This window comes from Onychostoma macrolepis, chromosome 04, assembly GCF_012432095.1.
Source record: "Onychostoma macrolepis isolate SWU-2019 chromosome 04, ASM1243209v1, whole genome shotgun sequence".
In the NCBI taxonomy this organism is placed as follows: domain Eukaryota; kingdom Metazoa; phylum Chordata; class Actinopteri; order Cypriniformes; family Cyprinidae; genus Onychostoma; species Onychostoma macrolepis.
The window spans coordinates 6,056,581-6,069,584 of NC_081158.1; the positions used below are offsets into that span (position 1 = coordinate 6,056,581).

At 37.2% G+C, this 13,004-nt stretch overlaps 2 protein-coding genes across 3 annotated transcripts; one reads left to right on the forward strand and one right to left on the reverse strand.

Moving 5' to 3' along the window:
- The first annotated feature begins 9,065 nt into the window (after window positions 1-9,065).
- zgc:194221 (uncharacterized protein LOC100191015 homolog) lies at window positions 9,066-10,927 on the forward strand. The gene is made up of 2 exons (XM_058772331.1): window positions 9,066-9,364; window positions 9,787-10,927. Exons 1-2 carry the CDS (start codon window positions 9,066-9,068, stop codon window positions 10,676-10,678), a joined length of 1,191 nt encoding a protein of 396 aa, XP_058628314.1. The 3' UTR covers window positions 10,679-10,927.
- A 425-nt stretch (window positions 10,928-11,352) lies between these two features.
- On the reverse strand, window positions 11,353-12,917 carry LOC131538616 (uncharacterized). Of its 2 annotated transcripts, XM_058772556.1 has the most exons (4): window positions 12,580-12,917; window positions 12,204-12,439; window positions 11,960-12,067; window positions 11,353-11,815 (listed from the first exon to the last, which is right to left on the reverse strand). In XM_058772556.1, exons 1-4 carry the CDS (start codon window positions 12,707-12,709, stop codon window positions 11,678-11,680), a joined length of 612 nt encoding a protein of 203 aa, XP_058628539.1. In that variant the 5' UTR covers window positions 12,710-12,917; the 3' UTR covers window positions 11,353-11,677. The 2 variants fall into 2 exon arrangements, with proteins under 2 accessions (XP_058628539.1, XP_058628538.1); XM_058772555.1 differs by having other exon boundaries at window positions 12,204-12,917.
- Between the last annotated feature and the right edge of the window lie 87 nt (window positions 12,918-13,004).

Sequence of the window (13,004 nt, forward strand, 5' to 3'; positions counted from 1 at the left end):
GCACGCAAACAGCGTACAGGTTTAAAGCGCCCGTGCACATTGTATGAGCGCGTCAACACAGTCTGGTGATGTGAAACCTCTATTGTATAGTCCATCCAGGAAAGATTTTTGGTCTAATATGAACAGTTCAGCTGTTACATTAAATAATTTGTATTTATTCATTAATTTTCTAATAACTTTAAATGGATAAAAATCGGCTTATTTATTTTTTAATTAAAAAATTTCCTCTTCTTATGTTTTAGCCTTAAGTGTTATACGGGCTCCTGCAGATACTCTTGAATGTTATTGAATATGTTTGTACAAATTCTTAACCACTTCTTCAATAAATAAAAATTAAAGTGTCAGTGTGGAATTTTTGTTTAGAAATGCTGGTTATTCAACAGGCTTATTAAACCAATTTAAAATTTCATGAGCATAAACACAATTCAGTTGTTTGCAGAGTAGCCTATTTTTGCATTCTGTATGCAACAAATGTTTAACAATGTTCATGAAGCTGATGTCACAAAAACAGGCTACTAATCTATTTAAAGGGGGCATCAGAATATGTGACCCCATTGTTATGGGTTTGAAAATTCCTGATACAACAATCAAACCATTTCAGGTAACTTATCTGTCCTTCCATGTACCTTTTTTTATTTTTTATTTTTTATTTATTATTTAGGGCTTATTTATTTTTTGGTTTTACCACAAATGTAAACTAAATTTACAAACATTATCTATAATCCATATACATACATATGAATAAAACCAATGCTTTATTTTTCAAACAATGTGAAATAATAACACTACCTTTAACTTAACAAAACTTAAACACTAATAATATAAAGGCAGGGGAAGTGGAGATTAAAATTGACACGCTGCACAGCTGTAGGGCTTCATGGGGTCAGGCTCTTGTACACATTGCATGTGGTACCACCGGTCACACAAGTCACACTGAATCTGTAACAACAAAGTTAATGATGCTTCCAAGATATTCAGGGTGAATATCGATACTGTACAACATATAGGCTAGCTGCGACTCATACTGTGTGTATATCCTCTTAAGAATGATGTACCATGCATATATGGGGCCTCAGAATGATCAGAGCACTGAGATGGACTGTCATTTTAAAATTAGCTTCTTACCCAGGAACATGGTAGCGATTGTCTTTTTTCCCCTGTCTTTCCTTGTTGCTCCACAGCATTCTTTTGGTCACCATTGAACCAAAAAAATATATATACACATTGAAATTCAACACTAAAATGTATCAAGAACTATATGAAAGGTTAATCATTTAAATAATGTCTCAGTCAAAAAATATGTTCTTCCCATGAAAATAGTCTATGAATTGGAATATTTTGGAGAAGTTATGACAAAAAAAAAAAAAAATATATATATATATATATATATATATAATTTATTTATTTTATTTTTTTCACACACAACTAAGTACCAGACTCATTTAGCAGTGCCATGGCGATCTCTCCTCTGTACTGTTCCACTGCGGAGGTATTGTTGGGAAACTGTAGAGACTCTCCTGCCAGTATTTTCTCTGCATACTAAGATGACATTAGGAAAATAATTTTTAAGTGCATGTATACATAGAATATAAACCAACAAAATGTTTGATGAGAGAGAGAGAGAAATATATATATTTATATATATTGTGTTTCATACATTAAACATGGTTTTGCACAAATTGTGTGAAATCTGCATATAAACTTTTTCACTAACAAATCATGATTCACCAAAACTTTCATATTAAAGCTTATTCTAAAAAGCCAAAAATAACTTTAAACAACAGGAAATCACATATGCAAATCCACACACACACACGTGAATGAGACCAATTGATCTGAAATACTTTACAGATATAATAAAATACAGAATGAAAGCAAACTTACTTTCAGGACAAATATGCCACATGAGGTGGCATCTTTTTGGAGGCTGTGTGTCGCTGTGCTGGCTGTCCACCTGGACACCTGGCAGCTTTGTTTTCTTATGAAGGCCCTGACACATCCAAGAAAAAAAATATATATATATATATGACAATTACATTTACCCACATATTTTTTATTTCATTTTATTTTTTAAAGAGACACTTTACATTTATTAATTCAGTGGTTACCTTGTCGACTCCAAACACTGTCTGAGTTTGGCAGAATCATTTCCCAGGGGGTCCAGTACGAGGCTCCTTTTCTCAGAAGGAAAGATTACCTGTAGAATTGTAACCTTAGATTCACTTGCCCTGCCATTAATAATATTGTAGTTATCCACAAAGCTTAGCAATAAACAGATCAAGGTATTTGGTCTTACTGCCAATATCCAGTGCCCGGGCTCATGGACAGATCCCAAAATAACACTGTATTTTGTTGGATCACACTAAAAAACAAGAGCAATAATCATTTAAGAAATCACTTAATACTATACATAAAATTACTACCAACTTAGTGAAAGTGCATAAAAATAAAAAATAAAACTGTCAAGAAAAACTTTGAGTTTGCCTACCTTCAGTCTTGAGCCCTTTCCCTCCCATATCCTTGTCATTTCATATGTGTCAATGTGAAGTGCCTTTTTGTCTTGTATGCTATTATTTCTTTTTACTATGAAGGCCATGTATGCATTGATCACCTGAAGGACAGGTAAATAATGAATATGTAAATGTAAATATATAGGAAAGCACAACTGATACAAGCCAAGCAGACAAATCTCTCATTACATTCTACTCACCTCACTCTCAACTTCTTGACTGGGAGCTGTCCTAACAATGTCCCAGTAAAATAATTTATAGGAACCAATTCATGAAAGCAGGACATGTGCATTTTTGCCTCCCCATGCATCTTGTATGCCTTTGTGTGATCAAAAAAGGTCATAGAAATAAATATAAATGTAATGTTCTCCTAACTCTAAATCACAATCTTTGATTTATTTGAGGTATTTCATATTTAAAGGTGAAAAAAAAAAAAAAACTTTTAGCTCAGAGTTAGATTTTCCAAGTCACATACACTTTTTGTAAAAGGACGTTACATCGGATAATGATTTCCCTGCTGGAGGCGGAGGAAGAGGATAGTCTTCAGCTGAAGGTGGACAATAGACATCCTGAGGTGGAAGAGAAGAGGCTACATCAGGTGGCTGAGACGAGGAAGTGTGTTGCTTCCTCAGTTTGTGAGGGATCCTTAGCATGTCCTCATGGTGGTGTTTTAGGTGGTCAATGTTGACCTTGTGTGTTGACTGTCCCACAGAGTCCACAAGATCAACACTTTTACCCTCTATTTTGGTAACCATAAAGGGACCAAAATAATCTGGGTCAAGTTTCCCCCCTTTCCGTTGTTCACTGCGAACATTCTTCCTCCACACCATGTCTCCCACCTCAAGGCTTTGGAGTTGCCTTTTTGCTAGTCACCTTCTTGTTCTTTCATGTGTTTTTTGAACATTTTTCTCTACCAGCTCAATAATTTCTTCATGACGTTTAATATCAATGGCCACCCCTTCTTCACTGTAGTCATTTTCAAAGGAGCCATCAACCTATGGAAACATGTTAGTAATGAGAACTATTTTATCTACATTGCCATCTACTATATTCCTTTAAAATTATATACCTGACCCTTTACATAATATAAGACCAAAAATGTATTTTTTTTCCCCACCTGATAATGTTCTGGGACGGGTGGGTATCTGGCTTCTCTCCCAAACATAAGGAAAAATGGTGAGAACTTTGTTGTGAGCTGCTTCTTTGTGCGCAGCCCAAACATAGCTGCATCCAAATATTGGTCCCAGGTGCTTGGCTTGTCCTCCACCAGTTTTACAAGGACTCTGACAACATTCAGAAAATAAAGGTATACAGAAAATTACCACTGATATATATAGTACATACATGCATATACACACACATACATATGTAAAAAGCTGTACAAGGAAAGTTCTGTGACTGTATGATGTCCAAAAAACACACTAGTCATGTACATGTGCTGTGGTGGATGCATTTTTTACCTCTGTATGGTACCATTGAGCCTCTCCACCAGTCCGTTTGTCTGAGGGTGGTATGGGGCACAAAGACTCCTCTTAATGCCAAGCTTTTTGTAGACTTCAGTGTTGATCTAATTAAGTTATGTAAAAACAATTTTTTTATTTGTATTTGTTTTTTTACACAGACAAAATATGCATGTATTTGAGTAATAGGAATAGGAATGCAAATGCTTACAGTGTTCACAAATTCTCTGCCTTGATCTGTTAATATCCGTTTGGGCACTTCAAACTGATAAACAAATTTTAAGACACACTGTGTCACTTCTGCAGCAGACTTGGATTTTAGAGGATACGCCTGTGCCCATTTCGTGCAGTAATCTATGATAACAAGGATGTACTGGTATTGCTGGTCTGATTTTACCAGCTTTCCAATTAAGTCCATTCCGACAAGTTCGAATGGAACCTTGGTCTGTCAAACCAGACAAAAATGGAAGAAAGTCAGAATTATTAGCATATTAATATTTGTACTATACAATATTTCTTGTTATAGGTATGCAAAATATTAATATAAATGCACATTTAAATAAAGATGAATAATATTGTGGTACCTTGATTGGAATGTAATCTGGTTCAAGTTTTAGGTCTTTTCTCACTTTCTGGCACACGGTGCATTGTGATACCTCAAACATTTATTATATTAATTTATTATAAATTATACATTATAAAATGAATAAAATTTATTGTTTTCATTAAGTCATTGAACTAAGTATGAATATAGTGCATGAGCTTACCCATTCCTCTATGTCTGCTGACATGCCAGGCCAGTAATACCGCTGAGAAATGGCATCTCTTGTTTTCAACTGTCCAAAATGTGCGCCAATATTGCTAGAATGGAATTCTTTGAACAGCAGGTCAGCCTAAGAGCTTATTAATAATCTATTAGGTTAATAAGGCAAGCCAAGTATATATATATATATATATATATATATATATATATATATATATATATATATATATATATATAGACAAACCATTTTGTTACTCTCACTAGTAAGAAGTAATGACTTGATTGATCACAGGAAAGTTGTTAAAGAATATTGATTGTATTGCAATTTTGGGGATCAAGGCTATATTTTGAAAATATATAATTAAGTTCTTACAAGAACAGTGACTAAATCAGCACTTACAAAAAAAAAGAAGAAGTTTCAAGTATAATTACTTAGCAAATGAAGATTCAAGTAGCTTTATTGCCACAGTTTTACAATGGTTTCACACTGGCAAACCATTAATAGCACTCTGATCTAATGTTATTAAGTATTGTCCAATTTACAGGCAGCAAACACTGCACATAATTATTTTATTTTATTTATAGTTTATGCTAATTCCCTTGCCAATCATGCAAAAATTTGAGGCTCTCCTCTTTATGATGTAACGCTGATGTTTATCAGCATTTTTGGGATATTCCCCCACGAGAAGATACCTCTTAAGCTCAGTTACCATGTTAGAATCCATGATGCATTGTTGTGACTTGCAAATAATCCTACTTATATACCATGCACATCAGTCAAGTTAGTGCTTAAAGTTATCAGTGGATGATGAGCACCTGAGCACACACTTGATTTGCATTTATTCTATTTATTCTCTAACTTATAAGGGGAAGGCTTTAATTGCTTCTTGTGTGATGTCAGCTTCATGAAGAATAATTGCTGTCGCATGTTGACACATAAAAATCGGCTATTCTGCAAACAACTGCATTGTTTATTCTCATGATATTTTTATTTAGTTTAATAAACCTGATGAGTAATCAGCATTTCAATAGAAACATTCCACACAGTCACCTTGTATTTTTTCAACAAACAGATAAGTAATTGTACAAACAAATTTGTGGGAGAATTTTTATTCATCTGTTATATGTGTTGCTCCTCTCTGCTCCTTCACTGGGCCGTAACAAAAATTAACTAAAATATAGGTGTCATCCCTGTCCCAAAACAGAAGAAAAATGTATTTCTTCAAAACAAAAATAGGCGCCCATCTCATACAAAACAATCGTGTACTTATGCATTCAATCAACACATTACCTTTTAATATCGATACAATAATAATAATAATAATAAAGAGGAAAAAAGGAATTCTGCTACAAGCATTGTCTCTCTTTACAGTTTACCTTTTAATACTGATAGAATAATAATAATAGTAACAACAGAAAAGATAAAGAGAAAAAAGCCAACAACAAAGTGTTGTGTGTATCTCGACTAGCTTTGAAAAAACAATTGAAAAGGAACGGGACACTAACACCTCTGCGTCCTCTCAACACACACAGCTGTGCTCTCTCAGTCTTGTACAGTTGCGACTTTTAAATGATGCAAGCGTGCAGAAGCAGCCAATCCACTCTCCAGTCAATTATGAGCAGGAACCTGGAGTAAAGGAGAGAGAGCAATTGGACAGAGAGAAGAGAGACAATGCACAAAAGCCACAATTTAACACCATAATTTTTAAAATAGAAATTAAAATACAAATGTAAAAACAAAGTATTAGAAAATGAATAAATAAAATAAATGCCAGTTAATATTGTAAAAGCTGTAGTGTTCATATGAAAACTTTCAAATGTTTTTAGTGTATTTACTTATTTTTAAAATACACAGTACATTTGGAGAACATCAAAGTCTTTCTGTGGGAAAAAATTTCCCTTAGGCTATATATATATATACATACATACATATGTATGAATATATATACATACATACATATGTACGAATGTTTGTTGATGTAAAGAAATCTGTTTTGAACAGTTCATTCGGCGCACGCGACCAGACTGTGTTGACGCGCTCATACAATGTGCACGGGCGCTTTAAACCTGTACGCTGTTTGCGTGCCCAATCCGCCTGTGTGATACAGTTCAAGCCAAACAGTGACAACAGCGCCTACTAGGGTCACAGAATACGATGCTCACAGAATTTGGTGTAACACCGGAGCTTTATGAAAGTCCGAATCAGTTGATTCACCAAACGATTCGCTCGAATCAGCGCTCGCTGGCGACACTTAACGAACAAAACCGTGTAAATGCGACGAGAACAACAAACGTGTGGTTTGGGAATAGAGAACTAATTAACTTTGTCATTTGTGACTTTATGAACCGAAAGAGTGTTATGACCTACTTGTCTTGTGAGATCCGAATCCATAGCAACAATATAAATATATGCAGTATTGTTTTGTTAATGGAATTTTATAGTGGTTTTCCACTTTTATTAAAATGATTCCTGCATTTGGCAAAAAATGCACTTTTGTTTCCAAATATATTATTGTAGTTAAAAATGCTAATAGAATCAGAATCAGGACCAGAATTGTTAAATTCCTTATGATTCCCGTCCCCATGTATGTATGATGACAGCTTTTACCAGCAAATGTTTTCATGGAAGTGTGATCTATTAAATATACAGGGCTCTACGCTTGCATTTGTTTTTAGGAGCATGGTCAAAAATGTATATGTAAATATATGAATCATAACTAAATATGAAGTGACTATGTGTTCTTTTTAAAAATTTATTTGTAGTGCTAGTTTAGGAGCAGCTTGTGATTAATTTCAATGACAGAAATTAACCTTACCATTACAAGGCAATGTTTGACTCCTTAAAGGGACTGCAGGGGATTTATTTTTTCTTGGTAAAGGCATTTTTTCCCTTTATTAAAACTTTATTATAAGGCATCTTTTGTGCCAAGTTCATACATTTATATTTTACTTTTTCAAAATGTAAAATTTAACAATAGTAAATAAAATACTATCATGGAGAATACGTTACCAATCAAATGAAATCAGTATCAAAATTTATCATTGCACACCAGAGGTGGCACAGAAGAACACAAAAGTGGCATTTAGCCTATTTATAGACTGTTGAATGAGGCTCAGAGGTGGTATGAATGCATTTAAATTAATAATGACAATGTCAAGAGGTTGATGTTTTAAATATAAATATATTAAATGATTTAAATCAGGGGTGTCAAACACACGGCCCGCAGGCTGAATACGGGATGATTTGAACAATAACATAAAATAATAAATAAAACATTATTTTGAAAACTAAATGAAGTTTACTCACTATAATATTTCATTTTTAAGTTAAAGCAGAACAAATTGCTTATTTATTTGCGTTGAATGTTACGACTCGGGACACCTACACACGCACATTTTAAGGCGGCATCAGAATCCCGAGCAGCACAAAGATAATATGTGACCCTGGACCACAAAACCAGTCATAAGGGTCAATTTTTCAAAATTGAGATTTATACATCAATGGAAAGCTTATTTATTCAGCTTTCAGGTGATGTGTGGTTTGTTAGGATCGGACGATATTTGGCTTTTTTTTTTACTAAATTTATAAAATATCTTCATGGAACATGATTTTTACTTAATACACTGATTTTTGGCATTAAAAAAAATCGATAATTTTGACCCACACAATGTATTTTTGGCTATTGCTACAAATATACCCCAGCGACTTAAGACTGGTTTTGTGGTCCAGGGTCACATATGATGATAGCTGCGTTTGTAACTGATGCTTGTTTGGCAAGTTACTTGTGATTTTAAACATGTCCAAAAGAAAAATCTGACATGGAAGTGTGGACAGGCTATTTGAGGAGAAATGGAAAGAAAGGTTCTGTGATCTCAACACAGACAGGTAACGTTATGTTTAATCACAACCCTCTGCTGTAGTAAAAATGTGCAATATTAAACACCGCGGTGCACTGGACAGCTTAGCATGGAAAAAGTATGAGCTGGGGCTGTGCAATATTTATCGTGTACTTATACTGAACTGTTGTTTTAATGGTGTGCAAGCTGACATTTTGTAACTTTGCAAGTGCACTGGACTTTTGTATGTTTTTCAGTGCAATCAGAATACAGTTATAATTCATGATATGGAGGCAAAAATGCCCTGTAACTGTGCGTTCACACCAGACGCGACTTGCGCGAATAAATCGCGGTGTTCACGCATAGTTGGACGCTTGAACATTTTGAGTTTACTTGCTTCATTCGCGCGTGAAATTCGCTTCACAACAGACGCGAATTCGCGTCATGGGAGGGGCTTCTGCCAGGCGGCTCCAGTCTTGTTGAAAAATGGCAGACATGGATTTTATTGTGAGGGTAGCTGCGCTTTATGTGCTTTGGAAGGCTGAAAAATGGCGTAGACTCGTTTGGCGCCGTGTCTGGGTCCATCAGATCCTTCAGAGGCACACCCAGCTTGGTGAGTTTCACCAACTCCTCCAAGAGCTGCGCCTGGATGACGGCCGCTTTCAGCGGTACTTCCGACTGAGCCGGTCCCAGTTTGATGACCTGTTGTCCCGTGTCGGTGGGAGGATTTCCCGCCAGGACACCAACTACAGGCGCTCTATTCCACCTGCAGAGCGCCTGTCCATCTGTCTCCGGTCAGTAAATCCTTTAATATTCTGTGTGATTACAAGTAATTAATGAGTGAGAACCTCCACAGACATATAGTCTTCACTCTTCTGAACACACAGTTATCAATACAGCACTTTAATGAAATGGAAATTAACTTTAGTCTACTACAGTCAAAGTGGGTTTTGAATTGTGCATGTAACTGCTATATTATAGTATTGAATAATAGTCTGGTTTTGCAATGTAGCAAGCAAATCAGAGCAAATGCTAAATAAAGGTGAAGTATTAAGGGCATTTTATCAAGCTTGTTGTTGTTTAACTGTAAAAAAACTAAAGAGAAATGAAGATGTCACAAACACCAGTATTCTAAATTTATATTTGCTAATATGGAATTGCAATCTGCATTTATAACAATGTTTATTTTATTTTTTATTTTCTCTCTCTCTTTCAGATATCTTACCGCTGGAGACTCCTTCCGGACCATCGCCAGCAGCTTCCGTGTTGGTGTCTCCACAGTCTGCAAGGTTGTCTCAGACGTGGTGACCGCAATCTGGGACTGCTTAGTGGAGGAGTTCATGGCTGTGCCCTCCACAGACGAATGGAGGTTCATTGCAGAGGGTTTTGAGAAGAGGTGGAACTTCCCGCTCTGCTGTGGAGCACTGGACGGCAAGCACGTCCTGATAAAGGCACCCCCCAACACCGGATCCCAGTTCCACAACTACAAGGGAACTTTTTCCTTAGTTCTCCTTGCTGTTGTGGATGCAAGGTATTGCTTCCGGGTGGTTGATGTCGGGGGATATGGGCGGACGAGCGATGGTGGGATTCTGGCCAACTCAGCCTTTGGCCAGGCACTCCGTGGTGGCACCCTCCATCTGCCACCTGACCGTCTTCTCCCAGGAGCTGACCACAGAGGACCCCAGCCCCATGTCTTTGTGGCAGATGAGGCCTTTCCCCTCAGGAAAAACCTCATGAGGCCATTCCCTGGGCGCACCCTTCCACGAGAGAGACGAGTCTTTAATTACCGTCTCTCCAGAGCCCGGCTGGTGGTGGAGAACGCCTTCGAGATCCTGTCCTCACAGTGGAGGATGTATCACCGCCTCATAGAGGTTCAGCCTGATGTTGTGGAGAGGTGTGTGAAGGCGACGTGTCTCCTCCACAACTTCATGAGGAGATCTGCAGAGGTACCTGCTGTGAGGGGGGTGGTGCAAGGTGCAGAGGACTCGCTGCAGAGTCTCGGTCGGGTTGCTGCCAATAATTCTGCCAGAGAGGCCATCCGGGTCAGGGACAGCTTCATGGCTCACTTTTCAGCCGAGGGAGCAGTCCCGTGGCAACCGACTGAATAGTTTTTGTTTATTATATCCTGTGCTGTTTATGTCCTTTATGTTTTGCTCTTGTAAATATTCTCATCCTTTTGTCTTTTCTTTTGATTTACACCATTTATATATTGTAAATAATCACATCTTTTCAACCTCTCTTGTAAATATTGCTATCTTTTTTTCATCCTTATCTCTTGTAAATTTTTCATTATAATCTAAACTTGAACAAAAAATATTTTTCTTGTTTTCAAATGATAAATGGAGCCAGCCTCCAAAAGGAATCCCTGTCTCGTTGCTGTATTCTCATTACACTATACCACAACACTGGTCCAATCACAAATAACTATTTTTTTACTATACTATTGTGAGTGTATTTGCAATAGGATATAATTAGAATGAATGTAGAAATGTTTGCCATAAGTATTCTAGTCTTAACATAGAAATAATATTTTTATGTAACAAATATAAATTATGATTTACTATGTTGTGCACAAAGTACCACACCAAAACCTTTGATCGTTGTATAGAACATTTATTTATACAAAATAAATCAAATCAAATAAAAAAATTAAAAAAACTATATACAAAACACATTTACAACTATTTACATGCAGGAATAAAAAGGATCTTGCTACGCACTAATCAAATAAAAAATTAAAAAAACTATATACAAAACACATTTACAACTATTTACATGCAGGAATAAAAAGGATCTTGCTACGCACTAATCAAATAAAAAATTAAAAACTATATACAAAGAACATTTACAACTATTTACATGCAGGAATAAAAAGGATCTTGCTTGGAAGAGGGAAGAGTGAGGGCCAAAGTGAAGGAGAGGAGAAAGGAGAGAAAGTCTGGTTCATTCCCTGCAGAGATTGCTGCCTCTTTTTTAAAACTTCTATTGAGGCTCCAATTGTTCCAAATTAAGCAGAACTGTGCTGCTTTCGTAAATTAATTTGTGGATTTGAAATTTGACGAAATCTTTCGTCTGAGGCGGCAACCTCTGCAGGGAAGGGACCAGACTCAAGAGGAAGAGCTCATCCTCTGAGCGTGGAGGCGTCGCTGGAGCTTCAGGACGGGTCCGGAGTGCTTCCAGGAGCTGCCGCTCCACCTCCGATGGCTGCTCCCTAGGCCTTTTCTGAGCTCTTCTTCTTGGCGGCACTGTATCAAATGATATCACATTTTGTACAATGAGAAGGCAGAAAAGGATTAAACTCATTCACAAACCATCAGTGTTGTGTGAGGCTGAGTGCTTACTGTAAATATAATATGCATATAAACATGGTCATTATTGCCTGTACACACCTGTGGGCACAGCAGCAGATGTTGAAGGGCCGGCAGGGGAAGCAGAAGCAGCAGCAGGTTCTGGCAAAAGGGACCCAGGCTCACTGCCATCAAAAGAACCAGTCGGCTCTGTAATGACAATATTAAATATTAATACAACATTACACACACTGCACATTACACCAGTCAGAAAGAAATTACTGTAGACTTTATCATAAAAAAACAACATATATGCCCTGTTGTGTTGCTTCTCTTGTCAACACACCTGTCTCTGACTGCCCTGCTGCTGCTGCTGCTGTCTCGCCCTGGTCCTCGGGGTGGTCGTACCCTGCGGCCTGATTCCCCGTGGGGAGACGAAGGGGTCGAGGAAAGACAGGACCGCAGAGTACTTCCACTTTTTCTCTGACCCTGCTGCTGACCCACTCCTCTTCTCCGTCTCCTTTCTCCTCTCCTTTAAATATGTGTCCCTCAGACTCTTCCACTTCTTTCTGCACACTTCCTCTGAATAAACACATCAATTCTTCAGCGGGAAAGTAGTAAAATACGGCGTATAAGCTCAAGTTCCCGCCTTTAACTAGCTCGTAGTCTCAATATGTATATATATAGCTCAAATTGAGTAAAGAGAGTTTTTTACAACTTACCAGATTGTCCGACCTCCTCACTCACTTTCCTCCAAGCAAGATCGTTTTTATTCCTGTTTCTGTAATGATATGAATATGTATCATACAGCTTTGTGTGTCCACAAACAGTGACGATTACTTTGTCCTCCATTGTTGTTTTGGATTCCCGCCGCTCGCTACATCATAATCACGTCACTACTAGAGCAAGCTCCTGATTGGTTAACGCGGCGTGAATTTTCGCCAAAGTTCAGATTTTTCAACTCGTGCGATTCTCACGCATCAAACGCTCAATTCGTGCCGCAAGATGTCTATTTGCGTCTTTGCATTGACTTAACATGTAAATCACTCGCGCTTAACGCTTCATTCGCGTCTGGTGTGAACGCAACTTAAGAGTTTCTGGGCTGCAAAACACATTGTAAACTGAAACCTTTGATGCTCTTCAGAGC